This window comes from Platichthys flesus, chromosome 6 (genome assembly GCF_949316205.1).
Source record: "Platichthys flesus chromosome 6, fPlaFle2.1, whole genome shotgun sequence".
Taxonomy (NCBI): Eukaryota; Metazoa; Chordata; class Actinopteri; order Pleuronectiformes; family Pleuronectidae; genus Platichthys; species Platichthys flesus.
In genome coordinates, this window is record NC_084950.1 from 731,347 (window position 1) to 753,667 (window position 22,321).

The following is a 22,321-nucleotide window of genomic DNA, read 5'->3' on the forward strand; positions in this document are numbered from 1 at the left end:
ATAATAGACAGTGTCAGCAGGCTGGTTTGGCTGGTTTTCAAATCCCCCTGGTGGCCGGCTGTGGTGAGACGCTTTGGCTTCACTTTTGGGAGCTGCCGTGTCGTCCATCTTTGTTAACAGGTGATGGAGCAGACAAAGTATTCGACAGCTCCTCAGAAACATCAGATTTAGTTAAATAACTGGAAATCAGACCCAGAGAAGACAAATCCAGTTTTATCTCAATCAAAACAAACATTTATGTAAATCTGCGAACTGATGAATTTACTGAGTTTACAAAACTGAGGAAACAACAAAGGTCAAACGTGAAGATAATAATCTGAAATGCCACAAAGTCTGTCAGTGACACGTTGATTCATAACAATCCTTTGAGTCTATTTGGCAGCGACCACCGACAGCTGGTCTCTGATGCGTCCCAGTCCGTCCAGTATGGTGTCCAGAGACTCCCTGCTGAGCTCCACCGTCACTGTAGAGACCGACTCACTGCCTGCTGAGGGACACGGATCCTCCACCTGAAACACGTCACACGTATGAGACCAGTACAGATACACGTGATCATAATCAACAGAGGGTGAGGATACAGAAAGAGACTCAGGAAACTGTCTGGCTTCCTCCGACCAAACTGAAGAGTCTGAAGGTCTGAACTGAACCAGGTGTGAAGGAGTCCTGAGACTCCAGAGAGGTCGAGAAGAAACCAGAACCAGGTTGGAACAACATGTCATGGAGCAGACGTGTCAGTAGCTGCTGCTCAGGGTCATTCTCACCTTCAGCTGAACCAGGCAGGTCGGAACCGACATGCGACTGAGTGAGTCTGAACCAGTCACCATGTGGACCCGCCAGTCCAGGTCCTTCAGCTGAGGGAGAGAGACTACACACACAAACACACACAGTTTAGTGCTTCAAACACACACACACACTTGCACGCACGCACACACAGGATGACGTGAACTCACTCTGCTCACCCGCAGCCTCCGTCCTCCATGCTGGGCTGAAAAACACCAGAGGAATAATGATAATCAGAGCTGATAAAAACATGTCCCCTGCCGAGTCATGTGACCCAGGAACTGCTCAGATCATCTGCTCCTTCATCTCCATCAGACATTATGTATAAACACAACATGAAATCACAAACTGGTTCTTCTCATCAAGTTAGTGAACCCTGTTGTGTGAGCCTCTGTTGTACTGGGAGAGGATCCTCACATGTGACTGAGCTTCATTTACAGCTCAGAACGTTTAAAGGAGGTGGCAGCTGATGGGGATGGATCCATTCTGACTGGAGACCAGTGAAGAAGAGGTTTTATCGAGACTGTGGTGGTCACACAGAGAGTCAGTGAAGAGGACCAGGAGGGATCTGACCTGTTCTCCAGCAGGATCTTTGTGATCAGGTTCTTCAGACTGGGGTGAAACGACTCGGGGAAGAGAGCGAGGATCTGCTCTGGAGAGCTGAGGTTGTAGAAGAGGACGTGATGAGAGAGAGTGTGGAGAGAGCGGACGAGCTGGAGGGAAATAAAAGGCTCAGATCAACTCATCTCTGCATTTCATAATCATGATTCACTTCACAGGCTCAACGTCCAGGTTCCATCAGCAGAATATGAACAAGGGGCTGAATAAACACATAACAACAAAACCGCTGTGATAATATCAAATAGGTCCAACAGCTGCAGCTACATTATGAAATGAAGAGACGTCTGTTTACTGATGATAAACTGGAGCTGAAGAAAACATTAATATTCACATCACACTGCACCAGGGACTGACGGGACCCGTCCATTACAAAAGATATGGAGACAAAACTGTTGATACCAACCTGTCTGTGTGTGCGTGTGTGTGTGCGTGTTGTGTGTGTGTGTGTGTGTGTGTGTGCTGTGTTACCTGTGCAGCCTGGGCTGTGGGGATGTTGAGCGTCGTGGCCGTGGTTTCAGCCAGCCGGCGCCCCGGGTCTCTGTGACTCTGGACACACACGTCTCTCACGGCGTCTTTGGACGGAGCCTGTGGAGACAAACCTCTCAGTGAATCTGATTCTGTGGAGGACGTCGAGGAGAAGCTTGAACAGTCTTCCCACTGTGCTGCTCAGCAGAAGGACTGGTTTCCAGTCAACTGGTTGGGAACATGTGTGTCAGTGAAGAACAGATCCACAGATTCATTTCACTTTGTCTAACTGTAAGATCTTTATTGAAAGACTGAGACACGTGTAGTGATCATATCTGTGGTCATGTTTATTATGTATCTGATCTCAGTAGGAAGTGACGAAGGGACTGCTCCTGACGCTGAACTGGATTTGTCATTTTCTCTTTACTGACTCGAAACGATGAGAAGTCTTCGAACACACGAGTAGATTCGGTTTGAAGCTTTTGACACGAGAGAGAAACCACACACACACTGTGACGCTGTGGACGGAATCGAACCTTTAACAGAAGCTGCAGGTTGATCAGATCTTCACTCGAGACGGAGGCGGCCATGTCGAAAAACACGTGACGTCACTACCAGTCATGTGACAGAAAGCTGCCGCGCTACGGCCCATGGGAAATGTAGTACAGGAGAATAACATGGAGCTGTAGAATAATAAACTTTAATAAATAATAAACTTTATCATGTTGCTTATAAACACTGAATTTAAAAATGATCTAAAAAAGGAACCAGAGTCACTTATTCAACGGTTTACACTATTAATAAAAATAATGATGATAATAATAACAACTTATCTAAACACGTGGTCTCAATGAGACATGGATCCATCCATTGCTTTCTCTAATTATCTATAAAACCATCCCTCTATCTATCAGTCTATCTATTCCTCTATCTCTCTCTCTGTCTCTACATCAGTCTATCTATCAATCTATCTATATATCTCTGTCTCTCTATCAGTCTATCTCTCTATCTATATCAGTCTATATATATCCTCTCTATCAGTCTTTCACTCTCTCTCTCTCTCTCTCTCTATATATATATATCTATCTATATATCTATCTATCTATTGGTAAATTTGTCTGTCTGCCTCCCACCAGCAGGGGTCACGGTTGTATCTAAACACCCGTGTGTGGATTTAAACTTCCGCCGGAAGTCTGCTCGTCCTCTTCTACCAGGCCGATCCAACATGGTGGGTAAATGTTTCATGTCTTCCTGTGCTATCGATCATCATCCCGGTGTTTGAGCGGTTCTGATCCCCCGGTAGCGTGCTCGTTGGAGACCGGACAGTCAGTTGAACCGGGCCGCGGCTGTATTGACGTTAGATGATCCGCACAGAGCGTTTAATTTTCGGTGTAGCGGCGGAGGAGGCGGAGCGCAGCCGTCCTCCAGCTGAATGGGCCCCGGTCTCCTGTCAACGTTTACCGGCGGAGTTTACCGGGAGCTGCAGAATGACTCTCCCGCGCTTTGTGTTTTAAACGGTCCGTTAAACGGCGAAGTCTCCGTCAGACACCGGCTACCGACGGCTAGCCGGGGAGGCTACTCCCGGGGCTAGCCTCGGTGCAGGAGACGTGTTCCCGGTGACTCGGCTGAACAACCCGCGTGTTCCCGGTAATAACGGAACCGAGCGTTACCGACTGGATCAAGAACCGCGAGCCTGAAGCTGCGGGTCCGATCCCCAGCATCTAACTGATGAAATAAAGAGTAGAACACCTGAAGGGTTCACAGCCGCCACAGGAAGCCAGTTTACGTCATTATGCACTGTTTCCGGTCTGATGTTTTACAGTCGAACATGAAACGGTGAATATGTAAAACGTGATTCTTTAAAATGAGACGGATGATGATCACAGACACGTTCAGTCTGTGTTGGAGGATCGAGATCAGTTCCTCCAACATGGACGCCTCATGTCGGCTGTGCTGCTGCTGGGTGACGTTGTTGACGTGTGAGGACTGACGTGGTGTGTCTTCTGCAGGGACGAGTCAGGACCAAGACGGTGAAGAAGGCCGCCAGGGTCATCATCGAGAAATACTACACCCGGCTGGGTAACGACTTCCACACCAACAAGAGGGTGTGCGAGGAGATCGCCATCATCCCCAGCAAGAAGCTCCGCAACAAGATCGCTGGGTGAGTCTGCTGTACGCTTATTGTTATTATTATTATTATTCCCTGTATCGAAAGTGACCATGGCGTCCTGTGGCCCTGGTCATTGATAGTACAGGAAGAAGAAGCTGAGAGCCTTTCCCGTGTCTGAAGGATTGTCACTTCCTCTCAGACCCTGATGCTCTCACACATTTCAGTAACAAGTTGGATTCATATCCACTACACTGATTCTGAATCACTATGTACGACTAGGTTTCATATTGTGTGTGTGTAAAACTCTGCAGTGAACAGATCTGTGATCAGTTTTTCATGAAGGTTACGCCTCACCTCGTCCTGGGCTCTGATTGGCTGGACCCGATTAGAGACTCCACTCAGCCATTGGGCCGTGGTGACTGACGCCATGTTGTGTCTTAGAAGTTAACTCGGGTCGGATCTGATAACTTCACTGACTTGTTGTGTTTGTAACTTGTTGATTTTCTTTTGGCTTGAAAGTGTTAAATCAACAACAGAAGTTAACTCTTTTTTTTTTAGTCTGTAGGACAACAGGCTAAAGAGAGGTCCTTTGTCCGGACTCACTGGGACCAGAACGTCTCATGTTGTGTAGTAATTTCATTAACTTGTGGTGATTGTGCAGGTATGTGACACATCTGATGAAGAGGATCCAGAGAGGTCCAGTCAGAGGAATCTCCATCAAGCTGCAGGAGGAGGAGCGAGAGAGGAGGGACAACTACGTGCCAGAGGTCAGTGAAGGCATAACGCACACAGCGACACACAACAACACAACTGAAGAAACACACACTCTCTCCTGTCTGGTCTCGCACTCCTGTCGTCTGTCTCTCTCTCTCCTATCCTCTCTCTCTCTCTCTCTCTCTCTCTCTCTCTCTCTAATGACTGGCGTCTGAGCAGCAGAGTGAAAGATGGAATCAGTTTAAACTCTGGTTGCACTTTGAAAATCTTCTGCTTATAGCTCATGGCCGTATTTGCTCCAATATAAACAATAACAGCATTATGAGTTATTAAACCAGATAAAGCTGAACTTTAAAGTGTCACTCAAGTTCGTTAATAATTTCCTGATGAGCTCCAGAAAGTTTGAGTCGTTGCTGAGATTTTGTTTATCTGAAGATGAAAACGTGAGTAATTGTTTCCAATGTTGATGAACAGTTGATCCGACATGTGAACCACAACACGGCTCAGGATCATGTTTTCAAAGAAATGCATCAATCAAAGCTAAATGTTGAATTTATGTCAAACTCACATCACTGTTTGAATGTGGATGTTATTAGAGATTAGAGGAAGATGTGATATGAATGGATTGTTTCATGCTGCATGTTCCACTGGTTTTTCACGTCCCTGTATCGAAAGTGATTATGGCGTCCGTGTCGCCAGGTCATTGATTGTACAGGAACATCAAACTGAGAGCATTTCCCGTGTTTGAAGGACGATCAGTTCCTTTTGAACCCTGACGCTCACAGACAAACAGAACCGTGCACCAGCTGCAGGTTGGAGGAGTTGTGGTTAAATGTTTTTAATGAGGGTAACACTTTACTCTTCTGATTCAACTGAACTGAAGGTTCATTTAACAAGGTAGTTTATAAGAGGCAGGCACAAACCCTAACCTGTAAATATTGTAAAATATTGTTTATAAGAGACCACCAACATAAAAGATGTATGAATATAAGCTAAATGTATAAAGACATCATTACAAAAGCAAATTAGAAATTTAGTTGTAAACATTAGATGTATAAAGATGCGAGATGAGAAGAAATGTCCGTCCACACTACAGACTGAGGGTCAGCCAATCACAATCTGCTTCATCAGTCACATGTCCTGAAAAGCAGGACGCACGTCTCGTCGGCTCTGAAGGACGAAGTTGATCTGAAAGGTTTCTACACATGATGCATCAGGTTGAAATGAGCCCAACAGAACCACTCACAGTGTGGCTGCAGGGGGCGCTGTTGATCGGTTCAAATCACAAGTGAGGCTTTAAGAGAAGAATGTAGTAACACTAACTTGTGTGTCTGTGTGTGTGCAGGTGTCTGCTCTGGACCAAGAGCTCATTGAAGTTGATCCCGACACCAAGGAGATGCTGAAGCTGCTGGTGAGTGTTTCTTCCTGCGTTGACACATGCTGTGAAGATGTGTTGAGTAATCAGATTACACCTCCTGAATCGTTCACACTGAACCCCCCCCCCCTCCCCCCCACCACCACCTGTATCGAAAGTGACCATGGCGTCTTGTGGCCAAGGTCATTGATAGTACAGGGAGATGAACCAGAGAGCCTTTCCCGTGTTTGAAGGATGATCAGTTCCTTTCAGACCCTGATGCTCTCTTACACCGGGGCCTCTTAGCCCTCTTAGCACCAGGGGGCCCTCTTAGCACTGGGGCCTCTTATCACCAGGGGCTATTAGCTCCAGGGCCTAACACCTGCTTCTCTTCTGTCCTCAGGACTTCGGCGGTCTGTCCAACCTGCAGGTCACCCAGCCGACCGTGGGCATGAACTTCAAGCAGCCTCGAGGAGTCTAGACGTCTGTAAAGTATCTTCTAATAAAACCTTCTGGGACAAAACCACTGCTCACGACTGGTGATTTATGGACATGGTGTGGAATCATCTCTTTTCATACAGAGTAAGACGTTGAACACCAAGGGAACGTGTTTAGTAAATGATAAATAAACTGGTTAATCATGTCAACTGGGTTAGTTAATGACTTTAAAGATATTTTGTCTGGAGTCTTTAAATTACAAGTCTACAATGTGTCACACAAAATGAGCATTTTAACGTTAAATTAAGATTAAGATAAGATTAAGATATGTTTATTTATACCAAACACATGCACAGGCACACTCATGGTAGGGAAATGTAACCTCTGCTTTTGACCCATCTGGTGCAGGACACACAGAGCAGTGAGCGACCATGTACGGCGCACGGGGAGCAGATGTTGGGGGAGTAAGGTGCCTTGCTCAGGGGCACTAGACAGGGTAGTGAGACTCTTTGATTTTTGGACAGATCAATCCAGGTTCGTCTTTTGTTGTCTCTCCGTGGAGTCGAACCAGAGACCTTCTCTGCCCATAGTCCAAGTTTCTGCCACTAGACCAATCCCTCTCCAAATACTTATTGTATTAATAGATATATATTTTTCTTCATCCATAAAGTCGATCTTTAAATATTAATAAAATTAACATAAAATCACTAGAAATGACAACATCACAAAACCAGTAAAGAACTTAACAGTTTGAGTAAAATCAACAGATGAAGACTCCTGCGTGTCTGAAAACAGACGACACGTTCCAGAAGCAGCTGGAATCTTCACAGCTGAATCCAGATGTGACCACGGAACTAAAACCCAAATGAAACAATATCCAGATGTTTGTTTTTAAAAAGCGTCTGAGTAAAACCCTTTGATGCTTCACAGATTTATTCACGTTGCTTCTTAAACATTTGTGTTAATGGACATTTCCAAATAAACAGTTGCCCTGATTTGCTCATAAGCACTTCAGCAGGAAGAAGTTGCAGAAGGCTTCTCGGGAGCAGTCGCACATCTTTCCAATGCGAGGTTCTTTTCTGATGGCGCAGTGTTCCCCCAGATCGCACTGAACGACAGGACACACACTTTACACATCATCCACACAACACGTGCACACTCGTGAGGCCGTGCACGCTCGGCCCTGTCACGAGGAGCCATTGATACAGAAAAACCTGCTTCACATGGAAGTACATGATTTAAAGAACCTGACGATCATTTACAACACTGAATATATTCAAACAATTTCAGTTCAATTTTATTTATACAGAACAAAATCACAATGTCCACTTTACATTGAAGGTCCGGAACGTAAAATGTTTCATAGAGAAGTTCCCACAATGAGCAGCACTTTGGTGACCGGAGGAAAAACTCCCTCATTCACTAGAGTTATGGAATTTATCAGTGATCTGAGGCTTCATATTTTACAGTGTAATTATAAATGACTGAAGAAAAGGGTTAGCCTAACCCTATAGAACTTGAATTCAAGCAGAAATAAACATCTGTATACATTTTCAGTGAACATGTCTCCTTAAACAATCAGAGGTCCCTACTCTGCTTTTTAAATAGTTTGAAAAGTAACTACTTCAAATCATCAAATATATGACTCCAATGATCAGCTGATTTAAATCAACACATCCACCATTTCACTACACAACAGAGTTTTGGGGATTAAAAAAAGTTAGAAATCTGATTCAGAGTTTCATTAGTAGATGTGGTCATGATCCTACATGTGTTCACCTGATATACAGTCTGTGGTCTGGTGGTTCCCACTGGGGCCCCTTGGACCCACATCCACGTAGGCTGTGGCCCTGATGGTCCAAGTCCAGCACTTGAGACCGTGAACCTAGATTCTGACTCAACATCTGTCCTGATGTTCACGTCCTTCATCAGGGAATTTAAAAGGTCAGTCACTTTAACTCATTAGAATCATCAGAGCTGTTTCATCTGCTTAATTATGTTTAAGATGAACTTTTTACATGTTGCTGTTTTTGACGTCTTGCGTCTGGGTCTTAATTTTTCAGAAACAAACGTTAGTTGCAGCTTTTTCTTCCTTTCACAATAAAACTTTGGCACAGTGCTGCTCACACTCCCTGGTTGTTAGTTTCTAAACATGATTACCATTGTGTTTTAGAAATGATTAGTATTGTATTAGTGTCGTATTTGTACTAGTTGAATTAATGTCTAAAAACATTTTAGTAAAGTGTCATTAGCATCAGAATTAGAGTCGGTCCATGTTGTCTCAGGATAAACGTGTGCATGTTGGTGACATGATGAACTGGTGTGTTGTGTTCAGATCTCACAGGAACACAGCGCCACCTACTGCTCACAGTTGTGTTTACACAGTTCTGCTGGAATGTGTTTGGGATTAAGATGCAGGAGACGATAAAACATGTTTAATATTTAATCCCTCAGCTCAGAATCTGTGTAATCCTCAACAGTTGATTTAATCATGTGACACTTCAATGATTCACTTCAGACGTTCACTCATCCCGTCCTGTCATGGTGATGCTCCGGCGTCCCACTGGTCCCACTGGTCCAGCTGTGAAGCCTGTGAGGACACAGGACATCGTTTGAGTGAGATCATGTAAACAGAGTGTTGACAGCTTGTGAGCCTCCTGCAGGAACAACAGGAGTTCATGGACATATCGTACTCACACTTATTACAGGTCACGTGCGTGCGTCTCCTCTGAGCCTCCTCAACACCTCCTCCACACTGAGGGAGGAGTCCACTCTGACCAGTTTGTCCCTGGACCTGGAGCCCTGAAGGAGACAGGAGACAGAGGTGTCATCTTTAATTCTGTTACACAGGTTACAGGTTGATCCATATTGTTTTTCTGATTCTTTCTGAGATCAGAGTTGTGATTATGGAGACACCAGGATGTATTATGATCTAGTTATTGAACTTCCCAGCACCTCAGGATGTAAAACCATTGACTACAGCGATAGACCACTGGGATGTGACACTTCAGTGCTAAAGTGGCTGTTTTATAAGCTTCACCACTAGAAGCTCCACACGTCTCCTTAAAGGAATTTCATTAGTCAAATAGAAATGAAGACATTTCAGAGTGACACTCTGGGACCTCAGCTGTGATGGAGGAGGAGAGGAGGATGATGGAGGAGGAGGAGGAGGAGGTGCAGAACAAACAAGCAGGAGGAGGAGGAGACAGATGGGAAGTGAGCGGAGACTCAAGGAGTTTCAGGGACCTTGTGGAGAGAGACGTGACTTTTCTTCAGGTCCAGGACTTGAGCCAGGAAGCGAATCAGCTCAGTGTTGGCTTCTCCATCCGTGGGGGGGGCAGCGATGGAAACTCCCACCGCCTCCTCGGAGACGTCTGCAGGAAACAAAACACAGAGTGGCAAAGATTTCATTGTGTGATGAAACGTGATGCTGCAGGTGTGACGCGTCATCCCCTACCTGTGATGGCGCTGTGTTTGGAGCCGGGCTTGGCGTGCACCGTGATGGTTAGGGCACCGTGTCGGTCTCGAACCACCGGACCGGAGGCCTCGGGCTCTGCTCCGGGCTGCTGGGCCTTCACCTGGGTTCACAACCGGAGAGATGAGGTCACTGATTCAAACTCTCAACCATCAGACAGTGAATGTTCAGAGACGCTCAGGAAGCTGTGATTTCACGCTCAGTGAAATCACAACGTGCCAGAGTTCAACTCGCAACCTGAGTCCCAGCAGCCTGACACCATGAGCCTGATCCACTAATTACAGCACCACAGCCTCCTGTCAGGAGGCTGTGGTGCTGTAGATATAGATTGTGCTCTTCAGTTACTACACTTTCCTCTGCAGGTTCAATGTGGATCCGTTTAATTTCCACCTCCGGGTGTGACCCCGGGTGTGACCCCGGGTGTGACCCCGGGAGACACAGACAGTGGACGAGCTCGAGCTGAGCAACAGAAACAGGATCATCTTCAGAACTCACGCTTTTCTGTTTCTGGGGCATTGGTGGGTTGTAGGAGAAACGTCTTGACCAGGCGGAGGAGACGGTGGAGCCCCGGGAGGAGACGGTGGAGCTCGGGAAGAAGAGGCTGGAGCCCCGGAAGGAGACGCTGGAGCTCGGGGAGAGGACGGTGGAGCCCTGGAAGAAGAGGCTGGAGCTCGGGGAGAGGACGGTGGAGCCCCGGGAGGAGACGCTGGAGCTCGGGGAGAGGACGGTGGAGCCCCGGGAGGAGACGCTGGAGCTCGGGGAGAGGACGGTGGACGGGCCGCTGGGCTCCGGTAAACGGTTGATCGTAGATCCTTTGAGGAACCGAGCAACATGTGACCGGTAAAACATCCGCGGCTGTTAGCTCGTTAGCTAACATGAAGTGGCTACCAGTGTAAATATAGTCACTTCCGCTTTTCAAAGTAAACACCTCCGATAATGGTTTTCCAAAGTAAAAGTCAAAAGAAACTTAAGCCATCTGATTATCGCTGACTGAATGTGAATAAACAGTATCTGTACTGTAGTATTTCAAATTTACTGCTGTATTACTATACTATTTATAGTGTAGTAGTTTTTACTGCAGTAGTTGAACTGGTTGAATCAATGTCTGTAATAATTTAACAGTGGTGGAAGAAATACTTCTAAACAATTAATTGATTAAACATACCAGTACAACGGTGTACAAATACTTGAATTCAAGTAGAAGTCCTGTATTCAAGCATGTATTTTAGTAAAAGTACCAATAAAGTTTGAGAGTAACAAACGTCTGAAGACAGTCTGAGCTCGTCATCGACTTTACACTGAGGTTCATTCAGATTGTATTTAAATGAGATTATATTTAAGTTAGTTTTGATGGTTTGACCTCTGACCTCTGACAAAATTAATTTTCAGAGTTAATTTAATAAAGCTTCATTGAAACTCACTGTGAGCATCTGATTGGAGGAGAGCTCGTCTCTTCTTCATGTGCAGTCTGATGTAGTTGTGTCTGTTCACCAGGTGGGGGAGCTCTCCTCTTCATGCTTCAGAGAAGCATGTGACTGACCTGAGATCAGTCGACTGGTCGATAATCAATAGATTATTAACAAATAACCGATGAGTCATGGAAACCAGTAAATCAATAAAACACAGTAGTGGAAAGAGAAAGTTTAAGTTTCCTGTTAAACTCACAGGAGAGAACTTGTGTTTAATAAATCAAATAAATACCAAACATAGAAAAGTTATTATCACGCTGATGTTTGTTGAGTTCATGTTTCTGATCAGTTCCGTTTAATTTGTTATTTGATGTAAAGTTTATCTTTGGTAAAAATCTTTATCCAAGAAATTTAAAGCGTCCAAAAGCTGCAGTTGATTCTCATCAGTATAGAAGTCAAAAGTTTAACGAGTCAAACACATGAGACCGTTTTCACATCATAAATATTCATGACATCGACTCCTCTCAACCAATCAGTGTCTGACAATCAGGATCTGTGTCAAACTTCAGAAGCCAAACCAGAAGTTCCCGATGCTCCTTCACAATAAAGCAAAATTAAAAAACTATCCTGGCTCGAGATTTACTTTGAAGGGTTGTCCCGGAAGTGTCTGTGGTTACCTCGTTCAGCTTTTCATCGGCAGATAAAGAGCGAAGCGGCGCGATGAGTTCAGAGAAACTGAGAAAAGTCTGAGATCAGTTTCTGCTGCTGCTGGAAACTGAAGAGAGGTTTGACTGAGCAGATGGAAACTGAGGTAATGTGAGGAGGAGGAGGAAGAAGAAGAGGAGAAGGAGGAGGAGGAGGAGGAGGAAGAAGAAGAAGAAGAAGAAGAAGATCTGTGTCCATCCTGTCAGAAGTGAAGCCACTTCACTCAGGTGAGTTCACAGACCGAGGCCATGAGGTCATGATGCGTTCAGGTAACAAACAAACAAACAAACAAACAAACAAACAGTGTTTATCTGTCAGCAGGAAGTGAAAACTCCTCCAGTCACAACCTCTAAATTCATCAAATGACTAAATATCCTGTAAATGTTAGAAGTGTTTCATCTTTTGTCTCGATGTAGATCTGTTGTATATAAACCAGAGTTTAGAGCGAGTCACGTGATCAGTCACAGTCGAGGGTTTGGTGTCATTTGGTTTTTTCTTCCGGTTCGGATGCTAACGCGACAATTAAACTGTTCTTTACTTTTTCATTAAAAAAAACACGTTGGATGATAAGACCGACTTCTTTATTGCTGAGTCAGATTTGAAGTTGGTATTTACACAGTAAGTGACTGAAGTACTTCATTTATGCGTTTGGAGTTCGTACGTGTTTTAAATGTTGTTCACACTTTTTTTTATGATTTTTATCATTCAAACATTTTGCTCGCTTACTCTCGCTGAGTCGTCGTAGATGTGAACATTGAGACGCTTCATGCCGGCATTTCTATAAACGAATGATCCAGGCGGCGCCCCCCAGTGGTGTGGACATGTCTCTGTAGTTGTCGCACTCCGAGTGTTGATCCTTTACTTATCATGTTCCCCAGAGGATGAACCCTCTGCATCACTTCAGTAGTAACACAAGATGTCTTTTCTAACCCTGAAGTCAGTGACCAGTTTTCTATCTGATCCCAGATTAGAAACAAAGTGCAGCAGCTCCGTCTGTAATTGCATTAGTCTCCGTGAGTACTTCCTCATGACGGGCTCCTGTTGCAGGATTATCCCACATGCTAACACACACACACACACACAACAACACACACAACACAATAATCACAGTCCTCCATGTACCACATATTTAAAATTGTTGTGATGATTAGTTCAGTTTGAGGTTTTTTCTCAGCTGGTGAATCCGATGCACGGTTTCGTCCTGGGTTCGATTCCGGGGCTGATTCTTCTGAAGTGTTTTTATCTCTTGTTCGATTTACAAACATCAAGGAAGAAATAAAGTTTTGAATCCTTGAATGAACTTGATTTTGAGAAAACGTGAGGGACCTGCTGTGATTGGTCGGTTGGTCTCGTCCCCGTCATGGGAACATGCAGCGTTTGATTTGTTTCATGTGAAGCTCGCGGTCATGTGACTTTGACGTGACTCGCTGCTGTCAGACGCGTGACTCATCATCTCAGGCCGATGGTTGGCTGGAGGAAGAGCTGGTGGGGGAGGAGCTGATGATGGAGGTGATGGAGGTGAAGGTTGAGTATGTGATGGAGGAGTAGGTGGTGGAGGAGGTGAAGGTTGAGGATGTGATGGAGGAGGAGCTGATAGAGGAGGAGGAGCTGATGGTGGAGGAGGTGATGGAGGTGAAGGTTGAGGAGGTGATGGTGGAGGAGCCGATGGAGAAGGAGAGGTGGAGGAGCTGATGAGGTGGAGGAGGTGATGGAGGAGGAGGTGAAGGTGGAAGAGGAGCTTATGGTGGAGGAGCTGATAGAGGAGGTGAGGTGGAGGAGATGATGGTGGAGGAGCTGATAGAGGAGGTGAGGTGGAGGAGGTGATGGTGGAGGAGCTGATGGTGGAGGAGGAGCTTATGGTGGAGGAGCTGATAGAGGAGGTGATGGTGGAGGAGCTGATGGAGGAGGAGCTTATGGTGGAGGAGCTGATAGAGGAAGTGAGGTGGAGGAGGTGATGGTGGAGGAGCTGATGGAGGAGGAGCTTATGGTGGAGGAGCTGATAGAGGAGCTGATGGTGGAGGAGGTGATGGTGGAGGAGCTGATGGAGGAGGAGCTTATGGTGGAGGAGCTGATAGAGGAGCTGATGGTGGAGGAGCTGATAGAGGAGCTGATGGTGGAGGAGGTGATGGTGGAGGAGCTGATAGAGGGGGTGAGGTGGAGGAGGTGATGGTGGAGGAGCTGATGGAGGAGGAGCTTATGGTGGAGGAGCTGATGGTGGAGGAGGTGATGGTGGAGGAGCTGATGGAGGAGGAGCTTATGGAGGAGGAGCTTATGGTGGAGGAGCTGATAGAGGAGCTGATGGTGGAGGAGGTGATGGTGGAGGAGCTGATGGAGGAGGTGATGGTGGAGGAGCTGATGGAGGAGGAGGTGATGTGGGCTGTGACCTTTCTGTGATGACTGCCTCTGGTGTGTACCAGATGGTTTGCCACGCTGCCGGTTGCACCACCTCCAGGAGGACGTGTGAGAACTCGACATGTGGTGGACGGTGCACACACGGTCTCATTCCCACACACAACCTGTGCTCCCTGGTGTGAGCAGCGTCTGGACGTGGAGCTGTGAACTGGGACCAGTGATCAGAAACCATCTCTTTCACATGTTAGTGATTTAAAGCTTGAAAGTGTTGAACCTTCTTTTCTGTGTTCTGGTCTCTGCTGCAGACGAGGAGCCGGAATCAGACAAACAATAGAATCTTTGTGTTGACGTGATCAGAGGAGACGACACGGCGAAAGCTGTGAACTCCCATCAGCCACCTGGGCCGTATAGAGGGACAATCCCTGACCGTAGGAGCTTTTTAACTTTGCAGAAGTTTTACATTTACAGAACCTTGGTAACACTGAAACCACGTCTGTCTTTATTCAGACATGAAAACATGGAGTCAAGGAACCGAGGGGGAAAAGCTCCAGATTGAAAAGAGTCAAACAGGAAAATGTTCAGGTTGATCAACTTTTCTCTTTGAGCAGAACCATTGACCTGCTGGTTGGAGGCCCCCCCCCCCTTTGGGCTCTGGGAGTTGAGGTTCTCTGGATCGGCTCAATTTCCCAAAACCTTTTAAAATCTGGCGTCAGTGAAAAGCTGCTGAAGAGCATCTTCTACTCCACAGGGAGGGCGGAGCTTCTCATTCCAGATGAGTTGTCCCTCGTCTCCCTCCCTCAGGGAACTTCGGTTGTATGTGTAACCTCCAGGGACACAATGAACCAGAACCTTCTAAAGGGTTTGTGCCACCGTCCTCCTGAAAGTCCAAACCCACACTTCTGTCAAAGGAAACATTTCCTCTGAGTTCAACCTACAATTAGAGTTGAGTCATTCTCCTTTTGTCGTGAGCTACTTTCAGACTGAACTCTGGGAAATGTTGTCTGGACATGTTGTGTAGTTGGTGTTTGTGAAGCAGCAGCAGGTTGTGGGTCTGACTCGTTCACACCAACAGGAACATGTGGTAACATCCAGGTGAGGGGCGGAGCCTGTAGAGCAGCAGGAGGCCGGACAGGACGTATAAACTCAGCTGTGAAGTTTATTTTCGACAACAATACGACAAACATGTGGACGAACACACAGAGTCCATGAGAGACTCGGTGAGTTAGAACCCTCATCAGCTCCAGAAAGTTTTCTTCACCAGGTTTTACTGAACCAAGCTGTGAAACTCAAACGTATATTATTCAGCGCTTTCATTTTCACTCAGTCGGTCTCAAACGCACAACATGAAACGTTGTGAGACCCCCCCCCCCCCCCGACAGGAATAAACCTGCGGTCGACTTTAGAGGAACAAACCCGTAGAGCTGTTAAAGTGAGCGACGGTTCGAGGCTGCTCGTCTCTGTCTGTGGTTTCTGGAAAGCGGGGCGTAGTGAGACCTCTGTGCTGAGATGAGCTGGCTGCTCTCGGGTCAGTGCCGCTGCACAGGAAGTTGAGGTTTGAAGAAATGATGTGTTTTCTAAACGCTGCTGAGACAGAAGGCTGTCAACAGGAAGTGAAGCCTGCTGCACCTGTCTCTGTCTCTGTCTCTCTTTCTCTCTCTCTGTTTCTCTGTTTCTCTCCCCCCGCCCCCCCCCCCCACAGTCTTCATTCACTCAACCCAGCCTGAGTCACCTTTGGGTTGTGTTGAAGCCTCTGTTATATAATAAAGTTGTTGTTGTTTTTTTAAAGCACAGTGTAAGTGGTGTCAGATTTTGTCTGCACCCTAGTTTTACTTTCCTAACTCCTTTCCTCACCTCTTCTCCTTCACATCTTTCCTTGACCTCATAATGTGTTCCCTAATCAAGGAATAGCCCCCCCCCCCCCCCCCCCAACACATCCGGTGCTTTATGAAACTGGAGACGGAGACAAACTCCTGAATGTTTCTGATGTTATAAAGTGAGAAGTCTCTTTCTATAGACTTCTATGGAAACTGCCAGTGGAGTCGCCCCCTGCTGGTCACTACACACTAACATCAGTTGCTGTGTTTCTTCTCTTCGCAGCAGACAAAGTGCATGATGGGATCTTTCCGACGTCCCAGGCCTCGGTTCATGAGTTCGCCGGTTCTGTCGGACCTCGCCCGCTTCCACGCCAGCTCACCAGCTCTACACATCTCCAACACCAGCGTGTGGAACAGGTCAGGAGGTCAAACCTGTTTATACACTTGATATCTTTAAATAAGACTTCATATAAAGAAGATCAGTGACGTTTAATCTTCAGTTCAGTAAACATCAGACGTCCTGAATCCATTATCCTTCATCACAAAGTACAGATGTTATCATGTGTGTGTTTATTTGTGTGTTATTGGTCCAAACACTGACTGGAAAGTTCTTGCTCAGGTTTTCCAGACTTCAGATTCACAGGTTCTGTTGAAGGTCGGATCTGATGTTGTTGGACGGTTAGAGCAGAACTTGTTTGTGTTGTCGCTGTCATTCTTGTGTTTATCAGTGTAACACAATGTTCAGACACACACTGAAAACTCAACTTTCGTTTTTTACATCTGGTTAACATTTGTTGAGCTGCACGGCCGAACTGACGAGGATTCAGTGTTGAGGCGAGAGATAACCCGAGCGTAAGGGGGGGGGGGGGGTAGTCACAGTCAAGGTGACTGATGGGAAACACTGAACTCTCTTTCCTGTGCTCTGCTGCCCACAGTGACAGAACTCTGCAGATACTGAGGTGACACGTTTCCCTGAGAAATGTTCCAGTTGAAACACCAGTTTACTACTCGCTGGGAAAATGTCCTCACGGCAGCGTGTCGAGAAGTTAGTGACGTTTGGGGGGGGGGGGGAGGGGGGGGGGGAAATCAAGACCTTATTAACTTTTATCACAAAATCTGAATTAAATAGTTTTCTCCGGATTCTGAAAATGCGTTGAACATTCAGACTGGAAAAACAAGGAATAATAACTAGAGTCTGTCTGTCTCACTGTCTGTCTCTGTCTGTCTCTGTCTGTCTGTCCCTCTGTCTCTCTCTCTTTCTGTCTGTCCCTCTGTCTCTCTCTCTGTCTGTCTGTCCCCCTGTCTCTGTTTCTGTCTGTCCCTCTGTCTCTCTCTCTGTCTGTCCCTCTGTCTCTCTCTCTGTCTGTCTGTCCCCCTGTCTCTCTCTCTGTCTGTCCCTCTGTCTCTCTTTGTGTCTGTCCCTCTGTCTCTCTCTCTGTCTGTCTGTCCCCCTGTCTCTCTCTCTGTCTGTTTGTCCCCCTGTCTCTCTTTGTGTCTGTCCCCCTGTCTCTGTTTCTGTCTGTCCCTCTGTCTCTCTCTCTGTCTGTCTGTCCCCCTGTCTCTCTCTCTGTCTGTCCCTCTGTCTCTCTTTGTGTCTGTCCCTCTGTCTCTCTCTCTGTCTGTCCCTCTGTCTCTCTCTCTGTCTGTCTGTCCCCCTGTCTCTCTCTCTGTCTGTCCCTCTGTCTCTCTTTGTGTCTGTCCCTCTGTCTCTCTCTCTTTCTGTCTGTCCCTCTGTCTCTCTCTCTGTCTGTTTGTCCCCCTGTCTCTCTTTGTGTCTGTCCCCCTGTCTCTGTTTCTGTCTGTCCCTCTGTCTCTCTCTCTGTCTGTCCCTCTGTCTGTCTCTGTCTGTCTGTCCCCCAGACAGACAGACAGAGAGAGAGACAGAGGGACAGACAGACAGAGACAGACAGTGAGAGAGAGAGACTGAGGGACAGACAGAGAGTCTGTCCCTCTGTCTGTCTCTCTCTCTGTCTGTCCCTCTGTCTGTCCCTCTCTCTCTCTGTCTGTCCCTCTGTCTGTCCCTCTGTCTCTCTGTCTGTCCCTCTGTCCGGTCGATACAGTTTTATAAAGTATTGAAACTGGTTTCAGAGAGTGACCTTGGCTCATGTGATCACGTGCGGAGGTCAAGCGGACGTTCCTCGATCTCGACTCGTGGACCTCGGGTTCTTTCCGCTCTGAGTCTTCGGTCTGTTTCCTGTCGACTGCAGCGGCGAGCAGGATGTTTGGAGGGAAGCGGCAGCCGGGTCACTTCCTGTCGACCACATGCAGGCCCGTGGCACTCTGACCCGACACTGATTCATCACGTGTGAAACACTCACATGTCTGTAGCCGTGTGACGGACACATGATCTGATTTGTGTCCGTGTCAGGACCTGAGGGTTAACACACATGACCTGATGACCTTCTGACCTCTGACCTCTGACCTCACCTGTGTTCGTTTCGTGTGTCCCTCAGCGTCCAATCAGCTGTGATCAAGGTGTTCCAGGGCGGAGCTCTGCAGACCAACGAGCTGTACAAGCTGAACGAGAGCATCAGGTGACACGAGCGTCTCATAAAGTCTGAAGCTCAAATCCCCTCGGGAGGGGGGGGGGCTAACTGAAGGAGGTGGTTGAATGAACAGTTCCTAGATTATTGAATCATGTTCTTAATGTTCTGGGGTTTGATAAATTAAAATTAAGATCTAATGAATAAAATCTGATGTAGCTGGAGAAAAGAAAAAGTCCTGAGAGATTTCAGATTTCCGTGTCCAGCACCAGACGAGGTTATTTCCATTTGAGCTTCCTCAACACGTTAAAGTCATTTAAACATTAGTGAATAATTGAATAAACGTGTTAAAGTTAGTTGAATTCAGGTGTTGTTGTGGTGGGGGGTGTAGAGTGAGTGTGACCCCTGGTGGCTCGGAGTGTGATGAAGTCTGAGCTGCTGTGTCTTCACAGGTGGCTCCTGAAAACAGAGATGGGCTCCTTCATCACAGAGTACTTCCAGGTACCTTCTCCTTTTATCTCCTGTTGTTCAGAGTCGACGTCTTCATCAGCTTCACAAACCAACATCTGGACGGGACTCCCTCTGTGTGCTGACGTGAATCATAAAGACATGTTGTTTTTTTCATCTGTCCCATTCACACGAGATCTCAACAACACGTTGAGGTTAAACTACCAGATGGACCGATTATAGTTTGGAGGTCAAAGGTCACAGTGATCACATGTTGTTTTGCTTCTTTAACATCTCATTTCTGTCTCGACTGAATTTCTTTACATTTTGACCAGTTGTCACTTAGACTTAATGATGAATTATTGGATTTGATAGGTCAAAGGTCACAGTCATAATGTGAGTGTGTCAGTAGGGGTTGAAACTGCTCTGATTGACAAACATCAAAATCAAGAATAAACAATATGTGAGGATACATTTCCTACTTTTTGTCTATAAAATAATCTTATAATTGTATTAATCTGTTTATCATGTGACAAAGAATAAATGAATAAACGAAGAATATTGACAAGAGTTGATGAACTGATTTGAAAGTCTCTGAAACTCTGAGCCGGCATCGGACTGAAGGGTCAATCAACCGCAGCCTGGTCATGTGACTTCAGAACCCACGTGTCCTGTGTTTCACGCAGCATCCAGACGTGATGCAGGGCTCACTGTGTGAGGTCGTTTAACCTGTGTGTGTTTGTGTGTGTGTTTCAGAACCAGCTGCTGACTCGGGGTCTGTCTGACGTCCTGGATCAGATCCTCCTCCAGTCCGGTGAGAAACTGCTTCCTGGTTTCTGAGTCTGAACGAGAACTCTCGCGTGTGATTGGCTGTTGTCAGAGTGATGAGGACCAACAGAGAGTTCCTTACATTATGAAGTGATTTAAAATCACAGGTGTTTACGAACATTCCTGTGAACATCTCAACGTCTTGAGGGAATGTCTTCATATTTGGTAAAGTGTGTGTGTGTGTGTGTGTGTGTGTGTGTGTGTGTGTGTGTGTGTGTGTGTGTGTGTGTGTGTGTGTGTGTGTGTGTGTGTGTGTGTGTGTGTGTGTGTGTGTGTGTGTGTGTGTGTGTGTGTGTGTGTGTGTGTGTGTGTGTGTGTGTGTGTGTGTGTGTGTGTGTGTGTGTGTGTGTGGGGTGTAACCTCTTGTGTTGTGTGTCTTAGGGGACGAGCGTCTCGTCACTCTGGGAGACACGTGGGACAGATTCTTCACAGAGACACTTCCCACCCTGCAGGCCATCTTCTACCCAGTCCAGGTAAAACACACAGAAACGCACAACTTTCACACAACACATGTTTCTGTAACTTTCATTAGAGTGTGTGTGTGTGTTCAGGGTCAGGAGCTGACTGTCAGGCAGATGGTTCTTCTGGCCTTCAGAGACCTGGTGCTGTTAAAGCTCCACCTGGAGGACACTCTGGGAACTGCTGCCTCCATCCCCCCACCTGTGACTCAGATGCTGCTGGTACTGCAGGTACACACAGACACACACACACACACACACACACACAGCAGACTCTACTTTGACTCACAGAGTAAATAAAGATGGACGCCATGACAGCTGCTGTGGATCTCTGGCGGCTGAACATCAGTCAACATCTACGACAGTTCCCTCCACAGCTTCAGCTTTTAATAGACAAACGTGAACGCAGGGAATCAAACGTGTGACGTCATCTCCCTCTCTCAGGGAATCCACGAGTCTGGCACTCCCAGTCTGGAGTATTACCAGCTGGAGCGACTGGTGGAGGTCGTTGTGTGTCCGTACGTCAGCAACGTGCTGCACAACACTAACCATCTGCTGTTAGGTGAGTACTAGTAATACTACAGGTACTACAGGTACTATAGATAGTACTCTAAACCTGTTTGAGTACATGTTTATGATCCTGATGACATCAGCAGCTGGGGGGTGAGGGGGAGGGATATCAACATGTGTGATATACAAGATGATGTTCTGTGCATTGAATGGTCAATGAACTTGACCAATCAGATGAGGCCATGCTGCCCGAGATAATAAATGAAGACGTTCAGAACATTGACGTTTTATTTTGTCAATTAATCGTTGCTGGAAGAAAAGAATAGAGAAAGAAAATGAAACTGTTCCAATGAAACTTACACTTTAATTATTTTAATTAGTTTGGTCCATGTCCCATCTGCTAGTATGGAGGAGGAGGGGTTTCCTGCAGCCAGCCATTAGGGGGATGGGGGGGTTGAAATAATCTGGCTTCACTTTAGCAGAGCTGTGAAAGATAGATGGATCCTTTATTAATCTCGTGGGAAATTCAGATGTCGGCCATCTTTGTTAAGTCTGTTTGTCAGGAAAAGGCTGCTCTGACATCCCCTCGCTTTATTAACAAGCATCATAGAAACATTTAATACACTGAAAGAAAACTTCTAATAATGTTCATGAGAGGTGTATTTATATTGTGACCCCAGCAGGGGGCGACTCCTCTGGTAGTTTCTATAGAAACTTACTGCTCGCTCACTTCCTGTCTCCTCGCTCACTTCCTGTCTCCTCGCTCACTTCCTGTCTCCTCGTCCAGAGTCCCGTCATCTGCGGCTGTCGGGGTCGTTGCTAGGTGACCAGCCAGAGATCACGGTCTGTCAGCATCACAGCTCCTCCTCCGACTCGGCGTCTCTGGCGCCCCTGGTGGAGCAGGAGGGCGAGGCCTACCTGGAGAAGGTCGGAGGCGTGCGGCGCCACACGGTGGCCAACGCTCACTCAGACGTGCGGCTGCTGTCGGCCTCGGGCAGGTTCCACGCCGGAACAGAGAGGAGCAACGGGGTGGGGGGTGGCGCCGGTGGTGTGAGGTTCATGGTCGGGGGCGGGTCGATGAGTCCCTTCTCCAGCCAACCGGACATGGTGGAGTCTACGAGGGGCGGAGTTATCTGCCTTCCTGACAGCTAACGGACCAATCACAGCAAGACATTATATGAATGGAAAGACAAAGGATGGGGAGGAAACCACGGAGCAGGAAACAGGAAGGAGGAACTGGTTCTATCGCTCCTCGTCACACGTGAAACTGATCCAGGGTCAGAGACTCGACCTGTTTTACAGACCTGAATAATAAAGATCATGAATTAAACTCTGTTCTGTCTGATTGAAGAAGATCT

General features: G+C 46.7%; 4 protein-coding genes and 3 non-coding genes across 8 annotated transcripts; 5 read left to right on the forward strand and 2 right to left on the reverse strand.

The window, feature by feature from the left end:
• Positions 1-197: 197 nt before the first annotated feature.
• On the reverse strand, positions 198-2,560 carry commd9 (COMM domain containing 9). The gene is made up of 6 exons (XM_062389200.1): positions 2,403-2,560; positions 1,870-1,986; positions 1,354-1,493; positions 951-985; positions 762-865; positions 198-509 (listed from the first exon to the last, which is right to left on the reverse strand). The coding sequence occupies exons 1-6, from the start codon at positions 2,454-2,456 to the stop codon at positions 372-374; spliced, it is 588 nt and encodes a 195-aa protein (XP_062245184.1). The 5' UTR covers positions 2,457-2,560; the 3' UTR covers positions 198-371.
• Positions 2,561-2,940: 380 nt separating this feature from the next.
• zgc:114188 (40S ribosomal protein S17-like) lies at positions 2,941-6,567 on the forward strand. Its single transcript, XM_062389207.1, has 5 exons — positions 2,941-3,094; positions 3,876-4,027; positions 4,638-4,743; positions 6,036-6,101; positions 6,448-6,567. The coding sequence occupies exons 1-5, from the start codon at positions 3,092-3,094 to the stop codon at positions 6,523-6,525; spliced, it is 405 nt and encodes a 134-aa protein (XP_062245191.1). The 5' UTR covers positions 2,941-3,091; the 3' UTR covers positions 6,526-6,567.
• LOC133956010 (small nucleolar RNA SNORA71) lies at positions 4,068-4,194 on the forward strand. The gene has a single exon (XR_009921048.1). It is a non-coding gene; the product is annotated as a small nucleolar RNA SNORA71 (small nucleolar RNA).
• Positions 5,352-5,478, forward strand: LOC133956012 (small nucleolar RNA SNORA71). Its single transcript, XR_009921050.1, has one exon. It is a non-coding gene; the product is annotated as a small nucleolar RNA SNORA71 (small nucleolar RNA).
• Positions 6,210-6,336, forward strand: LOC133956011 (small nucleolar RNA SNORA71). The gene has a single exon (XR_009921049.1). It is a non-coding gene; the product is annotated as a small nucleolar RNA SNORA71 (small nucleolar RNA).
• Positions 6,568-7,757: 1,190 nt separating the features above from the next.
• c6h15orf40 (chromosome 6 C15orf40 homolog) lies at positions 7,758-10,847 on the reverse strand. Its single transcript, XM_062389195.1, has 5 exons — positions 10,453-10,847; positions 9,940-10,060; positions 9,729-9,856; positions 9,180-9,284; positions 7,758-9,072 (listed from the first exon to the last, which is right to left on the reverse strand). Exons 1-4 carry the CDS (start codon positions 10,804-10,806, stop codon positions 9,192-9,194), a joined length of 696 nt encoding a protein of 231 aa, XP_062245179.1. The 5' UTR covers positions 10,807-10,847; the 3' UTR covers positions 7,758-9,072; positions 9,180-9,191.
• A 1,242-nt stretch (positions 10,848-12,089) lies between these two features.
• On the forward strand, positions 12,090-22,293 carry prr5l (proline rich 5 like). 2 transcript variants are annotated; one of them, XM_062389175.1, is made up of 9 exons: positions 12,090-12,298; positions 16,521-16,654; positions 18,691-18,771; positions 19,173-19,221; positions 19,924-19,981; positions 20,377-20,468; positions 20,547-20,684; positions 20,898-21,015; positions 21,751-22,293. In XM_062389175.1, exons 2-9 carry the CDS (start codon positions 16,533-16,535, stop codon positions 22,113-22,115), a joined length of 1,023 nt encoding a protein of 340 aa, XP_062245159.1. In that variant the 5' UTR covers positions 12,090-12,298; positions 16,521-16,532; the 3' UTR covers positions 22,116-22,293. The 2 variants fall into 2 exon arrangements, with proteins under 2 accessions (XP_062245159.1, XP_062245160.1); XM_062389176.1 differs by having other exon boundaries at positions 16,524-16,654.
• The last annotated feature ends 28 nt before the right edge of the window (positions 22,294-22,321 follow it).

What these genes read in the sequence shown, in the direction of transcription:
- commd9 (XM_062389200.1), bottom strand. Translation starts at nt 2,456, where the DNA reads ATGGCCGCCTCCGTCTCGAGTGAAGATCTGATCAACCTGCAGCTTCTG. An exon ending in ACCTGCAGCTTCTGTTAAAG is followed by an intron (nt 1,987 to 2,402) that starts GTTCGATTCCGT and finishes TTGTCTCCACAG; the next exon opens with GCTCCGTCCAAAGACGCCGT. An exon ending in GGAGGCTGCGGGTGAGCAGA is followed by an intron (nt 866 to 950) that starts GTGAGTTCACGT and finishes TTGTGTGTGTAG; the next exon opens with TCTCTCTCCCTCAGCTGAAG.
- zgc:114188 (XM_062389207.1), top strand. An exon ending in CTCCGCAACAAGATCGCTGG is followed by an intron (nt 4,028 to 4,637) that starts GTGAGTCTGCTG and finishes GTGATTGTGCAG; the next exon opens with GTATGTGACACATCTGATGA. An exon ending in AGGAGATGCTGAAGCTGCTG is followed by an intron (nt 6,102 to 6,447) that starts GTGAGTGTTTCT and finishes TTCTGTCCTCAG; the next exon opens with GACTTCGGCGGTCTGTCCAA.
- c6h15orf40 (XM_062389195.1), bottom strand. Translation starts at nt 10,806, where the DNA reads ATGTTTTACCGGTCACATGTTGCTCGGTTCCTCAAAGGATCTACGATC. An exon ending in TGCCCCAGAAACAGAAAAGC is followed by an intron (nt 10,061 to 10,452) that starts GTGAGTTCTGAA and finishes TTGTGAACCCAG; the next exon opens with GTGAAGGCCCAGCAGCCCGG. An exon ending in CAAACACAGCGCCATCACAG is followed by an intron (nt 9,857 to 9,939) that starts GTAGGGGATGAC and finishes TGTTTCCTGCAG; the next exon opens with ACGTCTCCGAGGAGGCGGTG.
- prr5l (XM_062389175.1), top strand. Translation starts at nt 16,533, where the DNA reads ATGATGGGATCTTTCCGACGTCCCAGGCCTCGGTTCATGAGTTCGCCG. An exon ending in AACACCAGCGTGTGGAACAG is followed by an intron (nt 16,655 to 18,690) that starts GTCAGGAGGTCA and finishes TGTGTCCCTCAG; the next exon opens with CGTCCAATCAGCTGTGATCA. An exon ending in CCATCTTCTACCCAGTCCAG is followed by an intron (nt 20,469 to 20,546) that starts GTAAAACACACA and finishes GTGTGTGTTCAG; the next exon opens with GGTCAGGAGCTGACTGTCAG.